Below are 27987 nucleotides of genomic sequence, written 5' to 3'. Positions count from 1 at the left end.
TTAGTTTGCAAACATGAGTCTTTGCTACTTACTAGTACAAGAGACAGTCATATTTTGTGTATTTTATTGTACTTAATCTAAGGAGGAGTGTGATTCCTACTCAGTTTCATCCAGAAGTAAAATTCACATATTCCTATTAAAAAGAAAACAAGAAATACAATAAAAGAAAAGTTAGGGAGAAAATTTGAACCTTCTTCTGGAGTGAGTGCAAAAGAGCATGATATGATCAGTTATGAAGAAATAAATCTTAGGAGTGCAATGTAAAGCAACTTGAGTGTTTTTTCAGGGTTGGTGACTGCTGAAATAGTCTCCTTGCATAGGCACTGCTGACAGGAGTGTTTCTGCCCCCAAGGCAGCATTTCTGGCATGACAAAGTTACCAGAATCCCACTGAGTTTTATCGAGTTGATGCACAAGACTTCTCCTGTAATCAACATAGCCATGATTAGCACCTATTCATCCTGCAGAGCTGGCCTTCAAGCTCAGTCTAGAGCCTCAGCTCAGAGGTTTATGTAGTTCTGGCTACTGTTCAGTGAGAAGGGGACAGGGGATAGAAGAGCATATAGTGTTAGTAGATCAGAGAGCTAGCTTGGTCACTGTGTTTGGGAGTGTGCGGTCCACTATCAGCACAGGAGCTGCTTTTTTCTCTCCCTGCAGTCAGTGGATGGAAGGAGGAAGTAAGGGATTAGAGTTTTCACTGCTGAGTCTGAGAGTTCAACAGCTCAAAAGTATCATCCACAACCTGCCAGAGGCAGTTTTCCAGGGGGAAGTCATTGTCCACCAGGTTGACTAAGTAGTAGTTGTCATGGATGTACTGGATTATCATACGAGAGGGTGACTCCTCTTCATAGAGCTTGGCCCATTGCTCTATCCACAGTGCAAATGCTTCATCCTGCCAAGGGGAAAAAAACCCAAACGTTGGCAGTGGTGTAACGCACATGTTACAGAGCTGCATTTTCATATTACTTCATTTAGGACAACCCGTGTCACAGGTGCCTGGCCAGCCTGTGGCTTGTTTCTTCTCATTACAAGAGCTGAGCAAGGAGCCTCATGCTTCCCAGTCAGTGGGAAGTACCCAGAGCTGAAAGGAGACGTATTTGCAGTAAAATGGCTCAACACTGCCCCTGTGTGTGTAAGAGGCGAGGGAGAGCTACTGCCCAGAGCTCTGGGGCCCAGTACAGTGACACTGGTAGCTCCCAATCCTCCTGTTACTGGGCACTCGGTGTCTGTGAAGAGCTCTTGATGGAGCAAAGTTCTCCTTACAGTAAGTGAGCAGGAGGAGGAATACCTGGACCTCCGCAAGCTAATATCGCAACAGTACTCAATTGCGAGAAGCGTCACAGCTAAAACCAAACCAGACACTGAACTCCCAGGGTATCACAGCAATGTATCCAGCAGGAAGGAGGACTCACCTTCCAGGAAAGGAAGCTTACAGGATCCACTACAGTGGGCTGGATGATCTCTCTGCCTGGAAAGATGCCCCAAGTGACAGCATTGGGTTGCAGATCTGGAGCATTGGTGATATTCTGGCCCTGCCAAAGGAAGGAAAACCTTTATGAAGCAACTGCTCAAGGAGGGATTGAGTGAGTTGGAACAAGTGCATTTACCCTCTCCTTGTTAAGAGATCAGACAGCTGATTTGCTTCACTTTCCCTTCCCCTTCATCAGCCTTAATGTCCCACTTTGTTCATAGTGATATCTGAATCTTTGGTATTTGCCTCTCTCTAAAGGTGGTGAAAGGAAAACGTCCAGTTAACAGCCTACCTTGACATTGACAATGTGGTAGTTCACTCGCAACTCATACTTCTTCAGCACTTTGAGCAGTGCCGTGACGATCTCACTGGAGGTGAAGAACTCTAGGTATGCCTACAGGGAGGGATGGGGAAGGGCAAAGAGAGTAAGAGCCTTTACTCACAGCAGGGCTGGGACATATACAGACAACCAAGAGAACAGCTGTACAGTCTGGGCTGCTTGGAAGCCAGGCAACCTAAGACTTGTATGTCCATTCCCAGAAACATACTACAGAGGTGGCTTGAGCAAAGGGCAGAGCAAATTAGTAAGAGAGCTGGGGGGAAAAAAAAAAATAAGTGGGGAGAGCAGAGGTAACAGCCAAGGAGCAGCCAGCTCAGGAAAGCTACCAGCTTCCTGTTTTGCACCCACATAAGCAGACAGGCTGGAATAAGCTCCAGAGAATGTAGCCACAACTGCTGTGCCTGGGAAGCCAGACAGAGTGCTCAGAAAAGGCCTGAGCCTGACCTCTGTTTCACATGGTACCCATGAACAGCAGCGTGCTGCCAAGGCAGCCCAGTCTGGCGGGAGTCTCAGCTGGGCTCTCCCAAGCACCCTACCATGCCCTGTCCTCATCTTTTGTTCGCAGTTCTCCCGGTGTGTTTATACAACCTAATTCTGTACTTGCTCCATCTACCGCTGCTCTGTGCTTGGCTGCTGCCAACAACTGCTTCCCCTCCCCCCCGTTTCCTGGCTATTGTGCAAGATGATGGATTTCCCCTCACCTCGGGGGAATTTTTTCCTTTGAAAACATAACTGCATTTGCCATCTGCTGGTCTCATGGCTTTAGCGGTTTGGATCGCTTTTGAACAAGGCTGCTTTGTTTCCTAGTATGAGCCACTTGCTTGGTATTTACCTTGATGGGAGATTCCTATCACAGCCATTAGTGGCAAGGCTCTAGGGCCTGAAAATGCGTGCCAGTAGGAGGCAGGCATGGCAGATAAGACAGATCGCAGGCTCGAGAAGGAACCTGGCAGCTGTCTGAGCAGCACAGTAGTAGTGCTGTGGGGTGGGGGCAATTGGTGGAAAACTCTGCCTTAGAGAAGGACAGATAGGGGAATTTTTAAATGCTCAGTTATTACCATGAGAAGCTGGATGGGAGAGATACTACCTCATTGATTCCCGTTTTATGAAAAACCTGGCTGCATCCTGCATCACTGAATGCGATCAGATGCAATGGGCAGGCACGTGTTTGTATCTAAACTCCATAGCCCTGCTCTAAAAAGAAGTTACCAATAGTTACTTGCTGGTAACTATAGGTGTTCAACAGAAGTTTTGAGGTGGGGAAAACAACTATGAAGTAAGCCATAGAGATGACATAATCTGTCTCTTAAGACACCAAAGGAGCTTTGCCTTATTTGAGCAAGAAGGCATTAAGATAAGGAGCAAGCAGAAGGATTATCTGGTTGAAAGCCTAGGACCTCTCTACCTAACAGAGACCAAACTAGGTCACATAACTTTGCTGCCTAGCCCAGAGTAGTGCAGTACCTTTTGGAAGACATAACCCCCACTGGGTCCCCAGCCTACAATGGGGTCTGTGGATGGTTTGCCATTGATGTTTGGCTGGGAGTTGATGGTCAGGATTCCTCGTCTGTTAACTTTCTCCAGCTGCTCCTTCAGAAGGTTGGTTTCAGTGGCAAGGGGGTCATCATTCCAAGGCATGCACGTAACCTACCATGAGGAGAAAAGATGGCTCACAATGGATATAACAACCCTTTTGTTACCATCTGGATGCTGAATGAGCTCAGGAGTGCCCTAATGGTCTCAAACACACTTACTTCAGGACAGAATTTCCAGGTTTGGTTCAAGGGGCAGGATATCCTCAACTCTAAGAATTACTGCTGAAGTCTATTGGTACTGGTCCTGTCACACTGTGGCAGCTTTCCTTTTGTGTTGAGCCTTAGCTCTGGCTGTTGGATTCCCTTCAGCCACTACCTGCAAGTCCTTTCAGACAGGGAAGTACCAGCTCTTGTTTAGAAGAACAATGTGGAACCCGGAGCAAGAGGAAATACGCACTATTGTCTGTGCCATGCTGATCATCCCTTCCTGTGCCATCACTCACCTTGTGCCCGTTCTTGTTGGGTTCTCCAGTGATGTAACACGTGAACACCTCAAAGACGCTTTCCTCACCAGTCAGCTCTTCTCCCCACATCTTCAGGAGCTCCTCCCGGGGAGACTTGCTCTTCAGGTAGAAGAGGTAATAGTCCTTCAGCTCCCCAAAGGCTGGAGAGGAGGAGTTACCCCTGTAAGGGGAGCAGGCACAGGATTAACATGCCACTGAGGAAGATGAGCTGATTTTGTGATGCAGGAAAACAGCCACCCAGGAAGAGAAGTATCCAGCAAAATCCACTTAGAGACAAAAAGCCTCGACATCCTGGTGTCATTCTCCTCACCTCATTCAAGTCCCAGCCACCAGGGACCACTTTGTTAAGAAGCCACCTGTTCTGTCAAGCCCAAAGCATGCCCAGGGCACCCAGTAATGACAGAGACCAACTGTGGAGCAGGCTTTCATACCAGACCTCTACCACACTGCCATTGCTTACCATCGGCCATTGGGGAAGTCATCCCATTCTTGAGTTCGATAGATATAACTCTTTGGCCTAGAGGCCCAGAAGATTGGCCGAACATCTTCAACTCTTCTCTTGGGGTGAGCGCTGACTGCCCAGGGCAGAGGCCGCCTGCATGGGAGGAGCAGATGTTAACACAGTTCCTCTGCTGATTTTCCACTAAAGGCTGGAAGCCCTTCCCCTGGAGAACTTTGGGGAGAGCAAGTAACAGGGCTGAGAAGAGTTCTGTTTGTCAAGAAGTAAGACAGAAAACTCTTCTTCCTTTATGGAAAAATCTTTTCCCACTCAGTCCCCTCACAGGATGCTCAGTAGGTGTCTATTAAATGGTTGAGTACAGGACTGACACCTGAAATTATACGAAGTAGGGGAGATTTTTAGCAAGAAAACAGCTATCCATTTTCCTTTGCTTTCTCTTGTCTATGCTGAAGCCTGTGGACTCAGAAGTCCACGTTCCCTTTATCAGCTGCAGAGAACCCTAGAAATCCACAACGGGAGCTTACATAGCACCCAGCCTGTAAGAGGGGTTCTGATAGACCTCAAAAAACATGTTTCTTCCAAGTGGCAGCTCTAAGAGTTTAGGTTTTTAAAGTTCAAGAACAGGCTACTTTAAAACAAATCCTTCCTTCAGCTGTCCCCTTTATTCCTTCTAGCTTTTGTCAGAGACTTGCAGGAAGTGTGAACTTCTAAATGCAAAAAGGTGCTTAAAGAGGCAGCAGAGAGGTGCCAACCCATCCGTTGCTTCAGTTTCCAGTAGATGGGATGGATGTATGTGAAAGAGGAACTAACAGAAGCCAGCATACTCTGCTTACCTGGGGTCCTCCTTCCATATGCCCAGGCGCTTAAGGACTTCAGTAGTAGCCACTTCCCGATTGAGGGTGTAAAAATGGAGCCCATGCACCATGCCGCTATCCAACAGCTCCCGGCACATGGACACTGCCAGCTCCACTCCGTAGTTCCGGATAGCTGCATCATTGTCCTTGATAGGTTCAACCACATCTTTAATTTCTTGAGGTACTTCCAGCTTGGAGAGCTTCACCAGCTGGCACAGGGAGTGGTAACCCTGGATGAGGATGTAGGGGATTTTCATTTTTCCAAGGCCCTTTTCTCATATCCCAGTAACACAGGTACTTGATCTCAATTTTGTGGCACAAGATTTAGAACTGGGGCTCCAGGATTCTACTCCTAGGCCCCATCTCTAGCATGGTAACACAGTCTGGTCATGCCACTTCAGGGGATTTCTTCCCATTTCTTTGCCTGAGGCCAGCATACTGACAGTGATGACTAACATCTTAGGACTGGAAGACCATTGTACTTTATACCCCTTTTTGCCATATGGGCAGAGAAAACTTTTTAAGCTTGTTATTACGTGCCTAGGAGTTTAATTTGGCAAACCATCTACAGATTTCTCATGTTTAGCACTCTCACTTCCCAGAAATGTTGTGGAGGATATTTACAGACCACACTCAGGCCCTGACCCACAAACACCTAACATCCTGGATCCTTATTCCCTCCCCAGATCAGAATTACTGCATTTCACCTGTATGGGGAAGATGCCAGGAATAATGGGGCAAGTGATGCCAATGGCTTGACAGTCCTTCATAAACTTGAGAAAGGTTTCTGATTGGAAGAAAAGCTGCGTAATGATGAAGTCTGCCCCAGCAAAGACTTTCTCCTTCAGGTGCCTCAGGTCTGCCTCATAGCTCTCTGCTTCAGGATGACCCTTGGGGTAGCCTTTGGGGGGAAGGGGAGGGGGAAAAAAAAAAAGTGAAACCCTGGTGGTCTGGACAACATGGTAGAAATTAGAAAGCAGCCAATCTGATTGTACTGTCACTTACAGCCCAGGTCTAGAGAGGGACTTGTGAGCTCATTTCCATATCTCAGACCCTACCCCACACTCTGCAATGAAAACATTTACCTGCCACACAGATATCAAAGTAATCATCAAATTCATTGCGAATGTGCTTAACCAGGTCAACAGCATAGTTGAAGCCATCTACTTCTTCCTCCCACTCCTCACCGGCAGGATCTGAAAAGAGAACAAACCCACAGCTCTCTCCAACTGTTTGCTGGATTCCGATCTGCTAGTGCTGTGAAAACCTCCTGCTATCAAAAGGAAGACAAGATGAAACCTCCAAGTTTGCAGTTTTACCCATGGACTGCTTTTGTCTACCCTTGAGCTGGAAGGACTGCTAACAAAGCCATCGGGTCAAATGCAGTCTCAATTTTTAATTCCTGCAGCGAAAGGAGCCTCTAAATCATATTTTTCCATTTTTACCCTGGAATGGAATGCGATAGCAATAGATCCTCGGCCTTACACATCATAGGACAAAAGGATTCACCTCCACGCAATGCCATGATGTTTTTCAACCCAAGCCGCTTGGCCTTCTGCAGATGCCCTGTGATGTCATCCTTGGTCTGATTGCAGCATGTCATGTGCAAGATGGTCTCCAGGCCACAGTAGTTGACCGCAGTGTTGGCAATAATCATGGAAGATGTTTCCTTATCAGAGCCTGGGTCCCCAGCAGGGTGCCACGTCACATCAATGAAGAGTGGACCACCTGCTCCCATGCGGTCAAACCTGTGGATTTTAAAGCTGTGTTAGCCTACCATGTAGCCAACTCCTCTCTCTTTGCCTGGGATATCTTGCTCACTTCTGGATGGCCAGCAACAGACAGAGCAAGCTTGGATAACAGCAGCAGGAGAGACGAAGAAAAGTGTTGAACTAGGAGTTTAGCAAGTGGCCAATGTAAATAAGGAAACTAACCTTTTAAGGCGTATGAGGAGGAACTTACAATCTCTTTGAAAAACAGACAACTCAAGTGCTCTCTGTAGAATAAACTTCCTCTCAGCATGCTCTATTAGACTGATAGGTCTTCTGATAGACAGCAATGCAAGTCCCATTCCTTTTGAGACGGGAGACTATGCTGCAACCTTCTGTTCCCAGCTTTAACTGTAAAGGCCACAAATATGAAAAGACGGACCAGATCTCTGTTGTGTTCCCAAGTGTGCCTAACAGAAGAAACAAAGCCTCCCCTAACTTGTCTCTCTCCTGCTCTGGGTTGGAACAGGCTCTTCTGTTTTAAGTAAACCTGGCACTGGCATACAGCAAAGAGTTATGAAACTCCCTCTTCTCCTCCAGGTGAGTACATGGTGGCTCCTGGGGCTGCCCACAGGGCTCCAGGATAACCTTTAGCTCTGAGGACATCTATCTCAGAGGCTAAAACTGTAATCCTCAGTAACAGAAGCACAAACCATAGTGGCTGGATGACTCTGAAAACAAGTGGGAGTCTCTGTTCCAAAGACTTGGGCAAAATGTCCATCAGTTAATATTCTCTGCTTTTAATAGGTACTTTTCTGCTCTATTGCCCCCCAGTATTCTGCTTCAGCCCCAGAGTATGACAGTGGGGTTGCTCCATCTTCACAGAGCATGGGAGAGGGGAAACAGTCTGGCCCCCTCAGTAACCCCACCGTGACACTTAACTCTTCAGGGCCTCCAAGGAAGACAAGTTACCTGGTGTCCATTACCCTCCTCAGCAGGAAAGCACAGCCCCATTACCTGCTTCGTCACCTGGAAGGGGAGACAGAGCATGGGGCAGAGCCTGCCTCATTAGCTATTTCCCAGCCCTCCACCAAAGACCCTTCATCTCTCCCCTCTCCCACCCTGCAGCCCTCACCTGGAGATGAGATTGACAGCAGCATTGGCTGTGCGTGGAGGGAAGAACTCCAAGGAGAACCACTTGTCTCCAGAGTCCTGCCGTCGACGCATCTTCTCCCGCAGCCGCTCATGACGGTCAGCATCGAGGACAGGGGTGGAGCAGCGTGAGCTGTCCTTGGAGCTCTCACTCCCGCTACTGCTGCCAGCATCAGACTTGGAGCTGGAACTGGTACTGCAGGTATGCTGGGTCTCATTGACCATGGTGAGCTCTCTGGAGGAGGGGAACAGAAGGAGCACAGTGGGTACAAGACAGGGCACAGATCTCAGCAAGGAGCAGTTACTGGTGGGTTGGGCAGCAGATGATGGAAAGGAAGCCTATGCCAAGACCCAACATTAATCATCATCAAGGAGTCCCTTTTGCCAGGCCAGCCCTCGCTAAACACTGTAGTGGGGGATCTGGTGAAAAATCAACAAAAAGCACGTGTTTAGATAGTGCTGAGAGAAATAACACAGCAGATGGCTTCACGCCACTTTGATGCAGCTCTTCTGTGCCTGCTGGGTCAAATTTGGCTGTCAGGAGTCAGGTCAACATTGCTTTTGCCCCGACTACAACTTAGCAAGCCACGATACTCATGTGCATCAGGTGAGGGCCTCTTTAATCTTGTGGCCTTGGGCTGGATGTGCCAGCAGATGTTTAGAGGTTTTTTTCTCCCTACACTACCTGCTCCTTGGACTGTATGCATCTTCAGAGTTTCCATTCTGTGTTTGTTCCCTAAGGGTAGTGCTTTTTACAGTGTAGGTAGAAGAACAAGTGCTAATGGGGCAGGTACACAAGAATGCACAAACTATTCCTATGTCAGAAAAAAAAAAAGTGAAGAATCCTCTCTGATCAGGCCACCCCTTCAAATACCATCCTTTGTTTTTGTCTTTCCTGGCACCAGACAGTTGTATTTCTAACTGTTAGCTTTCTTCCACAAGACACACTATCTCCACAGACAACTGTCCCTTGTGCCAATACCACTGCACACACTTGGCTCCTTCCTTTACCAGATACACTGTTCATGTTCCTTTCCTCACCAGTTGTGGCTGCTTGGAAACAAGGTCAGCAGAGACCATCCCCTCTCCCTGCCTTGCAACACCATCAGCTGTGTTTGTTTGGCTTCACAGAAAGGAAAACAGCACTGCAAGTCAGTGGTATGAGTGGGTCTAGGATGCCCAGCTCCACTTAACTCCCAAAAGTGTTTTGCTCTATGCCTTTAAAATTAGGTAGCGATTACAGATAATTAGAGAAGAGCTGCCATACAATCTGTATCCACATTGTTTGCTTACGTACCTGCCAAAACTTAAAATTGTCACTGGGAAGCACCAGGCTGTCTGAGCATTATGTAATATCGGAGCCCATTCTGGAGGAAATGGCTCTGTGAGCTAGTGCACACTTTGTCCTTATCATAAGCTCTGTGCGTTTAGGTCATCTAAGAAGACTTTGAACTCATCTTCTGCTGTTTACACTGAGTTGCCAATGAAGCAATACCAGTTTGGGAGAAAGTCTACTTTTATCACCTGGGGACCTCCCCAGCTGGCAGGAGATATGAGAAAGGAGCACAAGCCTTCTGCTGCCAACAGGAAGGCTTAAATCGCTTGTGTACTAGCATAGCAGGCCATGGTAAAAATCAGCAGAACAGACCTACTGACAAGTGAAGGAAAAGCAACTGGGTGCACAGCAACAGCCCTGACCAAGCTCTCTCAAAGGACTTTGCCCAACATCCACGTGGCATTAATCTGGGAAAATAATCTCAAAGCATATGTTGGTGATCTAGCTAGTGGCACAAAATCACATGCAGTCAGCTCTCACTTCTAGCAAGCATGCCACAGCACTAGGCAAATCAAAGGACCTCTGTTTTTAACGTGCATCACAAGAGAAGGGTTCACGTATTAATGTCTCTGTAAAATGAGACTTGCTGTTGAGGAAAGGCCCTTATCTCACTGGCAATCCAGAACCATGAAGACAGGAGAAAGGCCCCACTTGAATTTTGTCTACAGGCAGCATTTGGAGCAGTTTCTTTACCATCAGATGCATCACAGATTTGCTGGTAGATGCTTGCAGTTATTGCAAAAAGACTTTATAAATAACAAGAACAGCTGCAAAATACGACAATCTTAAACACACATCAGTTCCATGGGGTCAGCACTCCTGCTCCCCTGTCTGTACCATGCTGCAGAGCTCAGAGCAAAGATCTGTGGCCCAGCACATTGATGCTGATCACCGTGGATGTGCCCGTTGTGTTTATGCGATGGTGCTGGTGACTGTTGGCTTCGCTGGGTTGGAGCTGACACACGCAGCGCGGAGGTCTGCATCCTCCTAGGCTTAGTTTTACCACCCAAGCTAGACTCGGCTGCGCAGACATAGGCTTCGCATGGGGCGTGCACGCCTGCAAGGGACTTGTCCAGGGCCTTGCTGTCCTGGGCCATGGCACCGGGCCGACAGCCCTACGGGGCAGACAAGGGGCCCGCGGCTGGGTCCGCTGCCTGGCCAGCGGGGCAGCGGCACGGCCACGGAAAGGCCGGTGGGAAAAGGCCAGGGGAGAGCCCGGCACCCTCAGGGGCTGCCAAGGGAGAAGGGGCGCCAGCAGCGCCGGGGGGACCCTACTGCCGGGGGAGCCCCGGCGCCGCAGCCTGGGGCCAGGCAGAGATCAAGCCACAGCGCGATCGTTCCTTCACCTCAGCTGAACCCGCCGGGAGCGCGGCTCGGCGCCAGAAGCAGCCGGCGAGCAGACTGGGCCGCGGCGCAGCGGCAGCCTGGCCTGACATCGCGGCTCGACTCGGCCCGCCGCGGGGGCTCCCCAGGCGGCAGGGATCGGGCCCTTCCCCTCCCCCTCCCCCCCCCCCCCCCCCCTCGGCGCCCCGCTCACCTCCCGGCGGCGTTAGGCGCGGCGCGTTGCGGGCGGCCCCATCCCGCGGCCCCTTAAAGGCGGCCGCGGCGGGTCACGTGACGCGCCGACATCGCTCCGACATGGCGCCGCAACCTCAGCTCCCTCGCCCCGCCCCGCGCCGGCGGGGGCGGGGCCAGGGCCAGGGCGAGGCGGCGGGGTCACGCGCGGCGCGGCGGGTGGGGCCGGGAAGGGGCGGCAGCGGCGGCGGCGGCGGAAGATGGCGGGGTGCGGGTCCGGGCTGTGCTGCTGCTGCTGCCCGCGCTGCTGCGGCGAGCGGGAGAGCCGCACCCCCGAGGAGCTGGTACGGCCGCGGCCCCGCGCCCCACCCCGGCCGCCACCGGCCTTGTGCCTGCTGGCGGCGCCCCGACACCGGGCCTCGGCTCGGCCCCGCCCTGCCGCCGCGCCGGCTCTGGGGAGCGCCTAAGGGCGGGCGGCTGTGGGGGGCGTTGAACGTTGCTATGGCGCTGGGCCCGGTGCCTCCGCCCCAGGTGCTGGCGCCGCAGCCCGCGCTCGGTCCGGGGCTTCAGGGCCCGGTACCTCCGCCCCTGGTGCCGGCGCCTCAGGGCGCGGTACCTCAGCCCGCGCTTGGCCCAGCGCCTCACGGCCGGGTGCCTCAGCCGGTGCCTCAGCCCATTCCCGCTCTTTTGCCTCATGTTGAGCCCGGTACCCCAGGCGTTACTGGCGATGCCTCGGCCCGCACTGTCCCGGTGCCCCTGTCAACGTTTGCTTTGCTGGGCCTGGTATCCCAGCCCCTGGGGCCGGTGCTCAGCCTGCGCTGCCGCTCCTCCTCCGGGTACAGCACCTCTTGCTGTGGGTGGCTCTGGCGGGAGCTCAGCCCGGCATAGGGGGAAGCTGTCTGTGCAAGCGCCTTGTGCTGTGCTTGCCTGTAACCTGTTGCTGTGAAGGGAGCTGGGCTGTGGGTTTAGTACTCAGCTTTACTTCGCTGTGAGGAGCTCCCACGTAGAAGTAACGTAGTGAAATCTCGCTGAGGGGCAGACTTTAAGGTGAGGCCCTGTACGGTTCCACCAAAGTGAGTGATAGTCTGAATATCCGTAGTCTGACTTTATAGGCAATAGTGGTATAGGCCTTAGCTAATTTTGGCTCTGCTACCAATGTTCATGAACACCTCTACATGCATTCATCCCTCTGATGTTTTTCCTTTCCCACATTTGTTTGTTTTGCAGACAATCCTAGGAGAAACTCATGAAGAGGAGGATGAGATCCTTCCGCGCAAAGACTATGAGGTGGGAAATTAACTGATAGCAGCTTGTGAAATATGGAAAGAACTGCAGACAAGTTTCGATCTGTTTGAGTTTGCAATGGGGCAGGCACTCAGAATGCACCACTAGTTAGATTGCGTTGGCACCAGCAGAAATACCAAGAGTTGCTGCACTTGTAAAGAGCTGCCCCTCATCATTATACATTTCTGGCTTAAAGCCCTGTGAGTAGAGCTTGAGCATCCACTGCTTAAGTCAGATTCTTGTTGAGAAAACTCATTTTCAGATTCTACTGCGTTGTTCTTTTTTAATGTGGGATTTGTAGGCTCCAGTGGTCTTGTTTCCTCATGGCTGTAGAAAGCATCTGTATCTACTTGGTCTACAATCTACTGTTGCCTTACATCTCTGATGTCATGCTAGCTTGGAACAGATCTTCCCCTCTATCAGATGCTGCTTCTTACAGGAGATTTTTGGGTTTTGTATGTCTGTATGGTGGCCCTGAGCTATTTAGAGCTGTTGTCAGTGTGGGTGTTGCCAGCTCAGCCTGTTACTGCTTGGCTTGAAAAGGTGAAGTTGATGTACTGGTAGTTTGTGAGTATGACTGGGCAACTCTGTTAAACTCGCTGGTGTGATAAGGTTAAGAATTGATGCTGTTCATCTGGCGAGGAATTCCTATCTAGTGTTCTTGTTGTAGTGAAAGGTTAAATATAAAGATCGAATGTTATCCCCTGCACTGTCAAATTGGAGGCACTTAAAGAAGTAATGTCTAAATCTGTACAATGTGGCTTCTTTAAAGTTGTATTAATCAGTCGTGCTCCTGTTTGGTTCCCTATCTCTCAGCTTGGGCAGTGAAATTGGTCTGTTCTTTCACTTCCTGATTCTCAGGGTCCGGCTCTGCTGGGAATGTTTAAATTAAGTTTCCAGGAGTTTTTTCTCCTACTGTTTGAAAAATCTACTGTGGGGGTAGAAATTCCTTCTGTAATCTTTAACAAGGTTTTCTAGACATAGTTTTTTGCACAATCTATTTGAGCTATTATTTTAAGTTGACCTTTTGGCATTCTTTCAGAGCTTGGATTACGATCGCTGTATCAATGACCCATACTTGGAAGTTTTGGAGAGCATGGACAACAAGGTAGGACCTTTTCCTTTCTTTTTCATTAGCTTGAGAGCTAAAACTGTGGAAATTGCCCAGAGAAATTTGCCCAGAGAAGCTGTGGCTGCCCCCTCCCTGGCAGTGTTCAAGGCCAGGCCGGATGGGGCTTGGAGCAACCTGGTCTAGTGGAAGGTGTCCCTGCCATGGCAGGGGGGTTGGAACAAGATGGTCTTTAAAGTTCCAACCCAAACTGGTCTGTGGTTCTAAATACACTCCAGTACAGGAAGTTTTGTGTTGGGTTTTTTTGTGTTTTTTTTTTTTTATTGTACTCTTTTGATTTTTCCATGAAAAGAATAAAAATGTGTGCAGAGATTATAGCTCCCAGCATCTGTTCTCATCCTCAGGTTTAAAGTGAGCAAGATGTTCAGCACTTTCAGTTCCCTATTTTCAGTTTGCTGTTATCACCATCTTCTGTTGGTTTATCACTCTAGCTGTAATTAAGCTATGGAGCCCAAAACTGCCTTTTTCTGATCCTCATTTCTGTGTTGCTTTGACTTGGCGGCTTCTTTGTTTTTATCCTCTTCCTAAGCAGAAAGCCCAGAGATACGAAGCAGTGAAGTGGGTGATGGTTTTTGCTATTGGAGTCTGCACAGGACTGGTAAGGGTCATGCTGTTTGGGGAATGAGGAAAATTTGGGAGACTAAGCAGGAATAATTTAGAAGTCAGTGGCTGAAGAGTAAAGAGGAGGAAACATTCTCTTCTATGAAGTGGAGAGCTTAGTAGCTGGAGTTATCTTTTAGGAACTATAGCACGTCGTTGCTAAATTATTTTCCAGGAAGCCTTCTTTTTCTTCTAGAACTTGCTGTGCTTTCTTTGCAAATATTCTGGCAAATCCTTTAATTCTGCGTGAGGGAAAACTTGTCTAAAGTGAGCACTTAATAGAAAAGGATGCCAATTTACAGTTGAACTGTATTTTTTTATGTTTGGCAGAGTAGCATCACTGCATGTGCTTTCTGTAGAGTGTTTGGAAATTAGCTCTGCTGACTGTATGCCTCAGTGAAACACCAGCTTTCTTTTGTAGCCCAAAGTATGTTGTGGGTGTGAAAAAATGCTACCAGATTAGTACTCTGAAATGCATCTCTTCAAGAATAGTTCTGGGATGGATCTGTCCCAGTGAGAAAAGGAAGGCAACAAATCTGAGCTTCCGAAGTTACTTTACTCTGAACAATGCTTCTTTTGCCTTCTTCATCCTGTGTTCTCCCATGTGTGCATACTTCTGGTAGGACTAGTTAGAGGGCGGTCTTTGTTACTTGTATGTACTAATTTCTGATGGCAAATCTATCTTCTTTTTCATAGGTGGGCCTCTTTGTGGATTTCTTCGTACGGCTCTTTACCCAGCTCAAGTTCCGGGTGGTACAAAGCTGTATCTTTTACCTAGCCTATGGGTTCCTGTTAGGCTCAGGTGACCTTTTCCTTTCTGTTGCAATATTTTCCTCAGAACAGCTGACTCTCAGACTTCTGCCATCAGTCACGTTGTTGATGATTAATCAAGTTTTCAGCTTGCCTATGTAATTCAGCCCTTGAAAACAAGAGATGTTACCAGTATTGTGTATGTAGGCAAAGGCTAATCCTGAAAGAACGAGTGGTTTCCCTTCCTTATTACCTCAGTCTTGAGCTCTGAAAAGGAAGCCTGTCTTCCTGATGTGTTGTGTCAGCTGCTGTGACTGGATTAGGAAGCACAGGCTTGGCTCCTGCTGCCAGTAGGACCCCCAGACAGTCCCGAATGATTGTGTGTTGGTGGGGGGACCATTGTTGTTTTCCTTGACCGTCCCTGCAGCGGTGGAAGAATGCACTGAGAAAGGCTGCCTTGCGTTGTCCTTGCTGGAGCTGCTGGGGTTCAATGTGACCTTTGTTTTTCTTGCCAGTCTTCTGGTCCTGATCCAAGTAAGACTTAGGTCCACTGCTGCTGCTTATACAGCCTCCGTTTCCTCTCACACAGGTCCTGAGTATGAAGTATCCTTCTAGCCAAAAGCACTTTCTGCCCCAATATGTCAGACTAGCTTCACAGTGCTAATTGATTTAGCTAAGCAGGGTCTCTCGATCCCTTGCTGTGCTCTCTGATGAGATATTGTTGGTCAGCTATGAAATCGATGCAGCACAGCGTCAGTGTTTCTTTTCTACAGCCTGTAGCAGCTGGATCAGGAATTCCTGAAATTAAGTGCTACCTCAATGGGGTAAAGGTTCCAGGGGTTGTGCGTCTCCGGACGGTGGTGTGCAAAGCTATGGGAGTGCTCTTCAGTGTGGCAGGAGGTAAGCAGGGCTGTGGTGTATTGATTGTCTTGGGGTAAGGAATCAGTGAAGGGGGAAAAACGCTGTCCCTTCTGTACACAGGGCACAAAAGGCTTCTCCTGCCTTTCCAGTAAAATGATTTTGATGAGCTGGAGCAGAGTCATGAGCCCTGAATGCATACGTAGAGTAGAAAATAGACAGAGGGATCTGGACTGTTGGGGGAACAGGTACTTTTCTGGGTGGGCTAGTCAGAAGTGACTCTTTGTGCCTCAATCCAAAAGGGAGACCTGAGAATTCTCCAGAACACGTTGTCTAGAGCAGCCTGAAGGAGGCTGTGTTCTAGGCAGCAGGACAGAGTAGCTCGGAGAGTTTAGAGTCTTGTAATGGCTGTCTTTGAATGTCTCCACCCACTTGGAGTGCCAAGTCTGTGCAAGTCTTCACAAACGTTTGGGGGGTTGAGGGGGCAGGGGTCAGCCCCTTCCTTCAGCTTGAGGGGAGAGGGAGGAGCTGCAGGCTTGGGACAGGGGACTGTGCCGTGGCACGGGAGTGGTGAGCTGATCTCTCTTGACATTGTCAGCAAGGGGGGGGGGTTGTGGGGGGAGTGTGTTGCCTCATCAGTGCTGGTTTTCCAGGTCTTTTTGTCGGGAAGGAGGGTCCAATGATTCACAGTGGTGCCGTCGTGGGTGCGGGTTTGCCACAGGTTAGTGCTGGTCTGGATCTCTGTCCTGGTCACACCGCTGATTTCTAAGAGTGCTGTGAGGAGTAAGTTTCCATCTTCTATGTTTCTAAATCTTTACTTTGTTTGTAGTTCCAGAGCATCTCTTTGAGGAAGATCCAATTTCACTTTCCCTATTTCCGCAGTGACAGGTACTGTACCCAGGGTGTGGAGGAGGGGAGAGGAGGATGAGTGAGCAGACTTCCTTGGGAGAAGGGTGGCGGGCTGGGATGAATCAACTAGTTGTTTTTTCAGTTTCTCCCTAGTGTCCTGCAGTTTCATTCTGCAGCAAGACAACACTAGGACTTGACTCTTCCATGCTGCTGTGGTCTCCATGTTCATTGATGTTCTTTTGTGCTACTCAGCAATTCTCCAGCCCTTTAAAACCTTTAATCTGAATGGTTAAATGGGTTCATTGTTGGGAACAAGCTCGGTTACTTACCACTTACGACCAAGATATACTACAGAGGAGGCTGGTTCACCTGAATGTGAACAAAATCTTGCCCTTCCCTCTCTGTACTTCTTTCAAGTGATGTTGGAGTCTCACGGTTTGGAATGGTTCCTCATATATTGGGCAGTTGTGTAGTGCTAGAGTTTTGCTCTGTGTTGGTGCTCTAGAGAAAGAGCATGATGCTGCAGTGACTTACTGAATAAATGGGGTTGACTGCCATGGCCAGCACTTTTTCCAGGTGTCATTCCTGTATCCCTGGGATATGTCCATAAATGGGAATGGTCTCTTACTTTACAGAACCTAAACACATCCAGAGCTCTACTTTGCTAAACTGAGATTGTTTTCCTCTTCATTTCAGGGATAAAAGGGATTTTGTATCTGCTGGAGCTGCTGCAGGGGTTGCAGCTGCCTTTGGAGCCCCAATTGGGGGCACTCTTTTCAGCTTGGAAGAAGGTTCCTCTTTCTGGAACCAAGGACTTACATGGAAAGTGGTGAGTAATGCCTCCAGCTCTTTCTGTGTGTGTCTTCCTTGAGCTGCACCTTTGGGGGGGCTTGTCCATGAGGGCATTTAGATTATCCTGTCTCCTCCTGAGCTTTCCTGGCCAGAGAGAGATTGCCTGCTCTATCAGTGCTCCAGAGTTACTAGAGTCAAGGGCAGGGATGAGTCTGGTACTATCTGGAACTAAGGGACAACTCTGTGGGGCAGCAGACTTAGTGTACCTGGGAGAAGGGGCTTTTGTGCCTGGGCTCTTTGCTGTCTGATCCGTTGGGAGCAGACAGAGTAGGCAGTTGCTGGATTTCTTTTTACTTTTCTCTGCCTTGGGGAACTGTATTGCAGCAATGCCCTATGCCTTCAGGTTGTTGATTTCTCTGCCTGTAATGTCTACTTTCCTGAAGTTGACAGTACACTAAAAACGTAATGGGTTTCGTGATGCTTTTGGCATTTCTTATGTCAAATGTCCTGTTCATGGGATTTGGTTAGTCTGCTTCTTCTCAGAAACGATAAAAGGAGCCAGGGGATTTGCCAAGATAGCGACTCTCTTAGAGCCAATGAAGACCTCAATTCCAACTCTAAACAAACTGTGTTAGTCTCTTGTAATTGATTTGCAACTGCAAATTAGCATATCTGGAAAAAAATTAAAAAGAGCTTTCCCTGCAAGAATTACTAGGTGAAATTCCTAACTTTTTGTGTGGGAAACCAAATTGGATGATTATAGTCGTTCATTCTAGCCCTGCTCTCTTTTGCAGGAGGGAATGGGTGTTAAACCTTAGTGGATTATTTTCCTTAAGCCTGAGAAGGCTCTGAGGTTCCCTTGCCCTGGCATAAATCTCAAGGAAGAGCTGACTATGTCAATCGTAATTTTGGGAGTCTTTACTTCCTTTTTTATTTTTTTTTGTACTTTCTCAGCTGTTCTGTTCCATGGCTGCCACCTTCACTCTGAATTTTTTCCGCTCTGGGATTCAGTTTGGAAGTTGGGGATCTTTCCAGCTTCCTGGGCTGCTGAACTTTGGGGAGTTTAAGGTAAGATTTAGTGCTGTTATTTCTCATCCCATGCCAGTCTCTTGTCAGTTCAGTGGGTATTTTTCTGTGGTTTTTTTGACACGTGCTTGTATTTCAGTGAAGGACAGTTGCTATTTAGCTGCAATACATTGGCAGCCTAAGACAGAATTGTTCCCCTTTGGTTATAGCTGCTGAAAGTCTCCTGCTGTGGAGACAGAAGCATTGGCAGGAAATTGCAGCAACTACTGTAATGTGCTTTTTTAAATCCTTTTCTGCATGTAGTGCTCTGAGTCTGATAAGAAATGCCACCTCTGGACGGCTGTGGACTTGGGCTTCTTCATTCTGATGGGGATTGTAGGAGGCCTTCTCGGAGCCACCTTCAACTGCCTGAACAAGAGACTTGCGAAGTACCGCATGCGGAATGTGCATCCCAAGCCAAAGCTGGTCAGGTATTCGTGCTCTCTTTGAGTTTGTGCAGGATCTCTGATCTGTGTTCAGTGTCTCAAAACAAAAGCATCAATCTAGAAGACCCAGTGAGTGGGACTGGAGTAAATCCCAGACCTATTCTTTTTGAAATCGCAAAACAAAGCCTCCGTAGGACTTAAAAGTCATCACCAGAAACCTGATGTTACAGTCCCTGTGCATTTTTGTGATTACTCTGGTGGTACAGAGAGAGCTGCAACCCCCGTTACGAGGGCCGTGAAGGGAGCTCTTTATAATAAAGGCTACAGCTGAACAAACCGGAGCTTTGTCTCCATGCCGTATTTTTTTTTTTTGTCTTCTCCAAACAAATGTGGGAGGAATAGCTGATCCCACTCTTTTTTTAAAAAAAAAAATATTAAACTACTTGGTTAATTAAATTCAGAACCGAGCTAATATCTGTGATATTCAGAGAGGGAACTGCCATGTAATTCTGGAAATAGCCGTTTGTTTGCTCTAGACACTTCCTACCTAAGAAGCCCAGGTTTTAAAAAAAGAAGGATATTTCAGCAGTTAAAAGGGAGATTGAGAGACTATGCATCAACCTGTCTAGTCCTGTCTAGCCTTTTACCGTGTAAGGACCTACAGAACATCATTTCCGTGTGAACAGCCTCCTCATTGAACCCTTCCCTGTGGCTTTCTATAAGTGACTGTTGTGTGTTCTCTGGGCAGAAATAGCTCCTTTTTGGGGTGGGTGATTAAAAACGGGAGCTAACTCAGTCCCTGGCAACTAAGTCATAGTTCAGCTTGACTTGCAGAGCCCCCTGCTTCTGATCTTAAGCTGTGGTGACTACTGCTTCTTGCAGCCTTATCAAAGTTGTGTGCAGAGCTGGGACTGGGTTACAGGGCTCAGCGCAGCTTCGGTGCATGGTTTCTATTGTGTACTTGCAGAGTCTTGGAGAGCCTGCTGGTGTCGTTGACTACCACAGTCGTGGTCTTTGTAGCCTCCATGGTTCTGGGGGAATGCCGGCAGAAGTCTTCCACCAGTCATAGTGGCAATGATACTCTGAGCCTGCAGGTGAGGCATCTTATGTGGAGATCATATGTCCTGATCATATTGTTCACCCTCCAGAGAAGCACAGGCACATAATGAGGCTTTGACAGCATGCAGTACATAACAGAACTTCAGTGAAAGCCTGTGGACAGTTGCAGGAGGTTAGGGTCGTAATGAAAGCTACCCTTTGTGCTTTCGTACTTTGGCAAAGCAGCTCTGGCTGTGAATTGATGCTGCAGGCCCCGTCTCTGCTGCTGATGTTTGCTCTGAACTTCCCAAAGTGTGAGCTGTCAGCCCTATACAGGAGGGTTCCCATTCTGCCCAAAGGCTAATGTAGGAGAGAGTGGATTTTAACTGTTAGTGTCTTTTGTGTCCTGCATTAGGGTATGTCAGAGGATGTGAATTCAAGCATCAAAACTTTTTTCTGCCCAAATGAAACCTACAATGACATGGCCACACTCTTTTTCAACCCTCAGGAGTCAGCTATCTTGCAGCTTTTCCACCAGGACGGTGAGTACCTAGGAGACAGTGCCTCATCCTGCACTTAGGCTTCAGAGCTTCATCTTGCTTGAAACAGCCTTGTCATAAGAACCACAAGGCTGAAAGCATCCTCAGGGCATTCATAGCTCTGGGATCCTGCTAGTACAACAGGTGAAAGCCTCCTCCATGGGAAGAAAGGCCTGCTTTTCCTCTCTTTTTCATTTATTCATTGTTTTCATGTGTGTGTGGACTGGGAGACTAAGTAGCTGATGTGAAATGAGCCTGCTGTGAGCTGAGGGGTGGATGGTGCAACACTACTGTCTTGGTCCGACAGACCTGTGCCCCTTTAGTCATGATTCTTCTTGTGTTGCAGGTACTTTCAGCCCAGTCACACTGTCCTTGTTCTTCCTTCTCTATTTCTTACTCTCCTGCTGGACATATGGGATCTCTGTGCCCAGTGGTCTTTTTGTGCCATCACTGCTTTGTGGGGCTGCCTTCGGACGCCTGGTCGCCAACCTCCTCAAAAGGTGCATTGAGTGTGCGTACGTGTGCGAGAGAGGTGCTGCAGACGCACGCTGAGCTCTCAGTCTCGTTCTTCTGACCTGGGGGCTCTGTGTTTCGCCCTAGCTACATTGGCCTGGATCACATCTACTCGGGAACCTTTGCACTGATTGGGGCAGCGGCATTCCTGGGAGGAGTGGTCCGCATGACAATTAGCCTGACTGTCATCCTAATTGAATCCACCAACGAGATCACCTATGGGCTCCCAATAATGATCACCCTCATGGTGAGTGCAGGGTCCTCGCTCTGGCTTCTTGCACACTGCTTGAACATCTGCCAGCCCCAACTCTCTGTTCCTTCCAGGGCTGTGATAAGCCAAGGAGTCTCGTACTTGGAACAACAACTCAGTAGACCTTCCGTTTGCTCTGCAGGTAGCCAAATGGACAGGAGACTTTTTCAACAAAGGCATCTACGACATCCATGTGAACTTGCGAGGAGTGCCTCTTCTGGAGTGGGAAACAGAGGTGGAAATGGATAAGTAAGGCTGCTCCTCTTGGCAGGGCTGTGGGTTAGAGTCTGTGGTAGGGTTCTTGCTCAGAAAGGAATGCTGTAATGCAGGGGGATGATGTTTCATCTCCAACAAACCTGGCTGCTCTGAGAGGAGCAGCTGTGAGAGGAATTGAGTCGTGCATCAGGCCTGTGGCAGGAGAGAGGTGCTGGAGCCTTTTCTGAGGAGGGCTGGCCAGGTGGAGATCTGAGGAGCAGATTTGTGAGGTTCAGCAAGAACTCCGTGGAAATGTTCCATTGGATTTCGCTTCTTGCAGAATTTCATCTTCTTCCCACCTGTCGTCTTTTCCCAGTAGTGTTTAAACACTTTCTATGTTATAAGTTGGAACCTTTTTCCTTGCCTATAGTGCGTCATTGATGCAATGTTATGTTGAAAACAACAACAAAAATCTATTGTGCTGGCACTGCTAATAGCACCGGGAAGATGAGCACGCAGGTACAGGGAGCTGGCAGAGCTAAACTGCAGCAGGCTCCTTCAGGATCTCGTTCTGGGGCTGGCTTGTTTCCTTGTTTGTCCATCACCAGCCTTCTGTCGCTGACGTGATGCACGCAGGAATCTTGGATTTCTGTTTCCTCAGACTACGAGCCAGCGACATCATGGAACCCAACTTGACATACGTCTACCCACACACCAGGATCCAGTCCCTTGTTAGCATCCTGCGCACAACTGTCCATCACGCCTTCCCTGTAGTGACTGAGAACCGGGGCAATGAGAGGGAGTTCATGAAGGGAAATCAGCTGATAAGTAACAACATCAAATTCAAGGTAAAAAGTTGCTTGTTTGGTAAGTTGAAGGGTAAAGAGCTTTGTTTTGCAGGTGGAAGGCCCTTTCTTTTGTTATCTAGGCTTTTGTCTGTGTAGAATTCAGGTCAGAGATAAACACCTACTGCAATACAGAATTTTCAAAGACTCAATTTCATTCCATTCTCTGGGCCATGGTAAGGGCAGAAGAGTGGGCTGCATTTCTAGATGTAAAAGTTAAGAGGACTAGGTAACCTGTTTAGAATAGACATGGGAAAAGTTTGCATTTGGCACTGAAGTACTGAACCCAACATTGAGATCAGTAGTAGATGCCTAAATGCTTCTCTCGTTTGTAGGAGGGGAGTGGAGTAGATGCTTTAGTCCCTTGGGAAAATTAAAATTTAAGGTCAGAATGAATAATGAACGTGCTTGTGGCATACTTGTGCTCTAGCAAAAAAAGGTGCCCAAGTTCCTAAACTCCAGGTTCTCTGTCCAGAGAGAGTACAGTCCTATTGGCTATTCTTACAGGTACTGCAGCAGCCCTGACTAAGGAACACCTTATCTGGTGACATGAAGCTACGATCAAATAGTTCATAGTCGCTCTTAGATAACTGTTGACCTGCTTAGTGAATATCTGAAAATTGTTTTCTCTATCCAGAAATCCAGCATCCTCACCCGAGCCGGAGAGCAGCGCAGGCGTAGTCAGTCTATGAAATCCTACCCTTCAAGTGAACTGCGTAACATGTGTGATGAGCACATAGCAACGGAGGAGCCACCAGAAAAGGAGGATCTGCTGCAACAGATGCTAGAGAGAAGGTGAGATCCGGGTAGGCACAGACATCTGGAAACAGGGTGTTTCCATATGTTGAGATGTGTTGTGGTGCTTCATACAGGCCCCGTCATTCCACATGTCAGAGGGAACAGTGCTAGTGTCCGTGTTTTAGGGGAGGTGACTTGTCAGGTCTCATCAGCCAGTGCTGGGGCTCACACCTGTGACCAGGTCCTAGGCTAATGGCTTGATGGTGTCCAACCTGTGAACTTTCCTTCAAACACCTATCCAGAAATACTTCCTGGAGAGGATGGAACACCTGGGGAAATGTCTTGTCTGTAGAAATCAGTGCCCTCTTGTCTGCAAAAACTCGGCAAAGCTCACTTCTCCCAAGAGAGAAGCTAGTGACCCGGTGCCATAATACTGGTACCACCTTTCTGGTAACTGGGCTGAATGACTAGGCTCGTATTGCAGTTGCTTCCAAGCAGAAGCTCAGTCTAGTGAATCCGTTTCTAACCTAGTGATTGTGACTTTGTGAGTGGAGTCCTGAGCCTGATGTTTTGCCAGATGCTTCAGATTTTATTACAATCTGAATAATTTAGCACTAACAATTGCTTTAGTAGCAAGTGATTTAAAATTGAGAGTTAGGAGACTGTCTCCATTCTGCTGCTGTTGTCATACTCTGTCGGTGGTAATAGTTCTTGACCTCTCTTTGCTATTTCGTTTGGTGGAGAAAACACTTGCTTATCTCTAGTAAGAGTCCTTGAAATGTTCAGAAGGTTGCAAAGAACTGAAATAGCTGGTTTTGTTTTGGGGACGAGGGTATGTGTCTTTCCTTAAGTTCAGGCAGCTCATAACATGTCGTGTTAAATCTTTCACAGATACACTCCCTACCCCAACCTGTACCCTGACCAGTCTCCCAGTGAAGAGTGGACCATGGAGGAGCGCTTCAGACCTTTGACCTTCCATGGCTTGATCTTGCGCTCACAGCTGGTCACCCTGCTTGTCAGGGGTGTTTGTTACTCTGAGACCCAGTCGGTGAGTCTTCCTAATGAGGGATTGTAGCAGAGACATCCCTACCCTCTCAGCTGAGAAGGCTGGGAACAGTATTTATGGGCCGCCAAAAAGAATTTACCTTTTTTTACACTTTAAGGAATGCATCCGAGTTTTAAAAGCTGCAGAGGGGTAATGTGGATTCTCCCTTGCAGCTCTAGAATAAAGAGAATTGAATTTCTGTTTGAGTATCCCCAGGAAAAGAGGACAGCAGCTATTTAAAAAAATAAACCAACAGACCCGTTTGTATAAAGGTGCAGTCCTGTCAGAAAGGGCGAATGGAGGGCAGACATTAAGCAGAGATAGAGCAACCAGCAGTGTATACGTGTGTTTTTACTGCTGCGTGCCAAGGTCTTACCAGAGGAGTGTCAGCTGTATCACTGAGATCAGTGGGAGCACTTGTTTGAGGCCCGTCTTCCACGAGGCCGATTTGTTGCTGCCCTCCAGTGTTGAGTCTACACTCTGTCCGAGGTTGGAGAGCAGATCTGGTGCGCTCTCAGCTAAGTGCCTGTGTAGGTTTGGGCTTGCACTGCTGCATTCTGAGAGGAGCTGCTCGGAGTGCCTCTGCAGAAGTTCTGTGTATGGGCGTGAGAGGAGGAGGAGATCTGGGTGGGCGGTTGGGAGGCATATTTGCTGCGCTGCTTGCGGCCCATGTACTGCCTGGGATGGTGACACATCGGTTCAGTGGGATTTGTTTTAATTGTAGAGTGCAAGTCAGCCTCGTCTGTCCCATGCAGAGATGTCAGAGGATTACCCCCGCTACCCAGATATCCATGACCTGGACCTCACGTTGCTGAACCCTCGCATGATAGTGGTAAGAGATGCACTGCAGCGTGGCAGTGTTTTCTGATCTATGTTTAGGACTGTCCTTTAAAAAAGGCTGAGAGCATGTTTAAGTGCACCCTTGGGGGCAGTGACCAACATCCTGTACTTCTCATGTGTTTGGTCAGCCTTGCCTGCACGTGGAAATCAATCCTCATACCTGCTGTGAGGGAACGTCACGCGTGTGCTTTGCTTTCAGAATAAGACGCTGCCTGTCTAGTTTAACTTCCTTTAGATTAGACTCCTGCCTGAGTGAGATTGGACAGGCAAACTGCTTAGATCTGTTTGGAACTCTGTGTGCTGGCAGCTCAGTCAGTGGCAGGCCCGTCATTGTCTTTGTGACAGGAACATTGCTGTGGAGGCCAAAGTGCTTTTTTAAAAGCCATTCTTATTTTCATGGGCCTGCATTTACCTGGCTCAGAGGCTTTCTGCAGCATTGGGCTCTTAAGATCGTGGGTTGCAGTGTTCAAACAAACCGACAAATTCAGGTTCCTGAAATAATTTCGTATTTATGGAGAAATGAAGATGCCCACAGTCCAATACCCTGTCCAGAGATCAGTGCATTGGAGGACTTGTAGGAATTACTTGTTAGTGATTCCCAGAGACAGTGAAAATGCCTCTTGTAAATAATACAGTTTTTCTTTCTTAGGATGTCACCCCATACATGAACCCGTCACCCTTTGCTGTCTCTCCAAATATGCATGTGTCACAAGTCTTCAACCTGTTCAGGACAATGGGACTCAGACATTTACCGGTTGTGAACGCAGTTGGAGAGGTGAGTCCTTATCTCCACTGTGTCTTGGCTGAGCAAGGAAGCCACTGTGGTTTTTTGCAACGCTTTCCACTTTTGGGAGAATTAAAATCTCTTAACGTCAAACAAAAATGCTTTAAAGAGGTCAGAATGGGATCTTCTTAAGGCCCTGAAGCATTGTTGATTACTGGGACTTTGTTACTATCTGCTGTGCCCAGGCCTGCTTCCTGCTTTCCCTGCAAAGGGCAGGACATGCAGCCTCTCTCCTGTCTCGGGTTGGCAGCATGTGGAAGCTCTTACCGTCTTGTACCTGTTGAGAGGCCTTGAGCTCATCAGGGGCCACTAATTTGGCTTCCACTTTGACAGCTTTATTCAAGGCCAAGAGCAGAATTTCCTGTGTGTTGGGGCAGGAGGTTTTTCTGCTGGAAGGGAACTTGCATTCTGTTCGTGCTCATAGGAGCAGCAAAATAAAGGAGTCTTTGAATGATTTGTGCTTGATTCACTGTACTTGTCTCTTTGCCATCTACAATGATCAGGAATAGTCAGTAGGTGTCAGTAACTTCCTGTAAACATAATGAGAAACTATTTCCCTTAAGCCTGAATTGGTCTGTCCCAATGAGACAGCAGTGCTTTTTCTGCCTCTTGGGGTTCCCAATAGCTACTCTGCAGAGACTGCTGGTTGAAAGCAAGACATGTTGATTCGTTCCATGTTTAACAGAAGATGCTCTTGCAGTACTAGAGATCAGTGTAGTTCTAAACTCTTTCAATATTTAAAATCACTGAGGTGTTTCATCAGCTGAAACATGTGGTTTGTTCCCTCAGCAGGCTGGGAGAGGTTCCCTTTTGTGACCTGCCAGCTAGTGATGGCCAGTGTGCAGCCACCACCGAGCTACTCTTTATCATTTCTCTGTTTCGGTCTTTAGAGCTTCCTAGAACATACCTGATACAGCAAACTGCAGTTGTGTCATGTGGGATACCAGAAATGGCTTTGAATAAGCCCTAAGAGACAGCTTTGTTACTTCCAATTACAGTTTTCCCTTTCCAAAGGATTTAGTTACATCTGTATGCTGCCTAACATGGACAGGATTTCCCTTCCTAGTCAGGGTTAACGACTGCTGTCTCCAGACATGATAGCAGCAGTTAGGCTGTCTGTTTGGGTGTAGCTAAAGCAGTGTCTTGCCTGTAGATAAGTGCTGGGAGAGGGAGGGGCTTTGTTTTGGAGAGATTTGAACTCGAACCCACTCTAACTCAGCATGGGTCAAGAACTGCTTGCAGGTTCCCTCCTCTTGGGGGTTGGAAAGATCAACATCTCTACCATGCACGTCTCGTAATGGCACATCTGTGATACTGACTTGTATCTTTTTTCCTCTTTTAGATTGTTGGGATAATCACTCGGCACAACCTGACCCACGAATTTCTGCAGGCAAGACTGAGACAACACTATCAGACCATTTGATGCACCTGCCCACCCTGCCCCACTGTCGGTGTGGCTACCTCCCTCTTCCAAGCCTGCACACGCGCTCGCATTCTGCTTGGACCCCACAAGGCCCAAGACTTGCTGTTTGGCTTCTCACGTGCATATCAAGCCTGGGGAGCTGGAAAACATCTTGCTAGCCAGAGAATTAGAGGAGCTGCCTGAGCCCAGAGCTGTTGATTGGGCTCAGGCACTTGGTTTGACCACTCTTGAGCCAGGTTTTTTCTTTTCCTGTGCCCCAGTTGTCTCCTTTCATCAGATGTTGTCCTGACACTGACTGTTCTGCTACTTTGTTTTGGTTTGGGGTTTTTTTAAGGGTTAGGAAAAAGAACCATCTAGCTCCACTGTGTCCTGTGCAGAGAACTGCAGCATCTTTTCCCTGCCCTTCTGTACGTCTCCCTTTTCCTCTTCCTCCCTTGATCCTGCAACTGTTGCCTTATTAGCGTGAGAAGGGGGTCGCTGTCAAGGCTGAGAGGAGATGTTGAAGTTTGCAGTTATCAAATAGCTGCTCTGGAGGATGGCTTTTCTCAAAAGCAGTATTAAAAAAATCCAACTCTTTGGAAATACACCTCTCTTTGCCGGTGCTCCTGGTTGCCCATGTTTTTCCACTCTGGCTTCATTTGTTCCTAATTTCTCTCCTTCTTTCATGGGGAAGTGTCCCTGTTGTGATGTTTTTGAGAGCAGCTCAGCAAACCAAGAGTTCAAAACAGTTCAATTCCAGTTAATGTTTGAGATTATAAATATTTAATACATTTGCAGAGCATCTCAGAGAAGGGAGATCTCTTTCCCTGTTAGCTGTGGCTATTATCTCCCTGTAAGAGACCCTTCTAAGGCACTTTGTGGCGCTATACTTTGTCACTACCCTGACACTCCTGCATTTCTTGGCATTTGTAGGCACTTTGTCCTTGTACTGATCCAACGGTGAGAGCCTGGGACACCTTTCCAGCTAGGGTTATAGACCAGGGAACCCCACATCCTCAGAGCATGGTGAAGTATTGCTTTTTGGAGGCAAATAGAACTGATACCTTGTCTCTGGGCTTGGTTGAATTGTCTCTGTGTCATGAGAGGAGCTGGTGTAACTTCAGGCTGCTGTACAGGAGGGATACTTGGTGCTGGTGTCTAACAGGGAAGATCTGCTGCAGGGTGATAAG

The 27987-nt window shown here is 48.2% G+C and overlaps 2 protein-coding genes across 6 annotated transcripts; one reads left to right on the top strand and one right to left on the bottom strand.

Moving 5' to 3' along the window:
* Positions 1-42: 42 nt before the first annotated feature.
* MTHFR (methylenetetrahydrofolate reductase) lies at positions 43-10948 on the bottom strand. 4 transcript variants are annotated; one of them, XM_086475953.1, is made up of 12 exons: positions 10918-10948; positions 8028-8279; positions 6693-6931; positions 6269-6379; positions 5891-6084; positions 5163-5413; positions 4330-4464; positions 3849-4029; positions 3275-3457; positions 1763-1864; positions 1412-1531; positions 43-891 (listed from the first exon to the last, which is right to left on the bottom strand). In XM_086475953.1, the coding sequence occupies exons 2-12, from the start codon at positions 8267-8269 to the stop codon at positions 694-696; spliced, it is 1956 nt and encodes a 651-aa protein (XP_086332079.1). In that variant the 5' UTR covers positions 8270-8279; positions 10918-10948; the 3' UTR covers positions 43-693. The 4 variants fall into 4 exon arrangements, with proteins under 4 accessions (XP_086332079.1, XP_086332080.1, XP_086332081.1 ...); XM_086475954.1 differs by lacking the exons at positions 8028-8279; positions 10918-10948 and adding an exon at positions 7118-7933; XM_086475955.1 differs by lacking the exons at positions 8028-8279; positions 10918-10948 and adding an exon at positions 7118-7933 and having other exon boundaries at positions 6699-6931.
* A 207-nt stretch (positions 10949-11155) lies between these two features.
* CLCN6 (Cl-/H+ antiporter 6) lies at positions 11156-26835 on the top strand. Of its 2 annotated transcripts, XM_086476020.1 has the most exons (23): positions 11156-11239; positions 12123-12182; positions 13222-13287; positions 13841-13906; positions 14605-14671; positions 15086-15192; positions 15432-15558; positions 16170-16237; positions 16346-16404; positions 17062-17194; positions 18112-18225; positions 18487-18653; positions 19576-19702; positions 20062-20188; positions 20532-20685; positions 20786-20945; positions 21091-21197; positions 21805-21991; positions 22626-22783; positions 23618-23774; positions 24496-24603; positions 25261-25386; positions 26738-26835. In XM_086476020.1, the coding sequence occupies exons 1-23, from the start codon at positions 11156-11158 to the stop codon at positions 26816-26818; spliced, it is 2610 nt and encodes an 869-aa protein (XP_086332146.1). In that variant the 3' UTR covers positions 26819-26835. The 2 variants fall into 2 exon arrangements, with proteins under 2 accessions (XP_086332146.1, XP_086332147.1); XM_086476021.1 differs by lacking the exon at positions 13222-13287.
* Positions 26836-27987: the final 1152 nt, after the last annotated feature.

The sequence above is a fragment of the Leptosomus discolor genome, chromosome 20 (assembly GCF_034619465.1).
Source record: "Leptosomus discolor isolate bLepDis1 chromosome 20, bLepDis1.hap2, whole genome shotgun sequence".
Taxonomy (NCBI): domain Eukaryota; kingdom Metazoa; phylum Chordata; class Aves; order Leptosomiformes; family Leptosomidae; genus Leptosomus; species Leptosomus discolor.
This window is presented reverse-complemented; position numbering and strand designations above follow the sequence as displayed.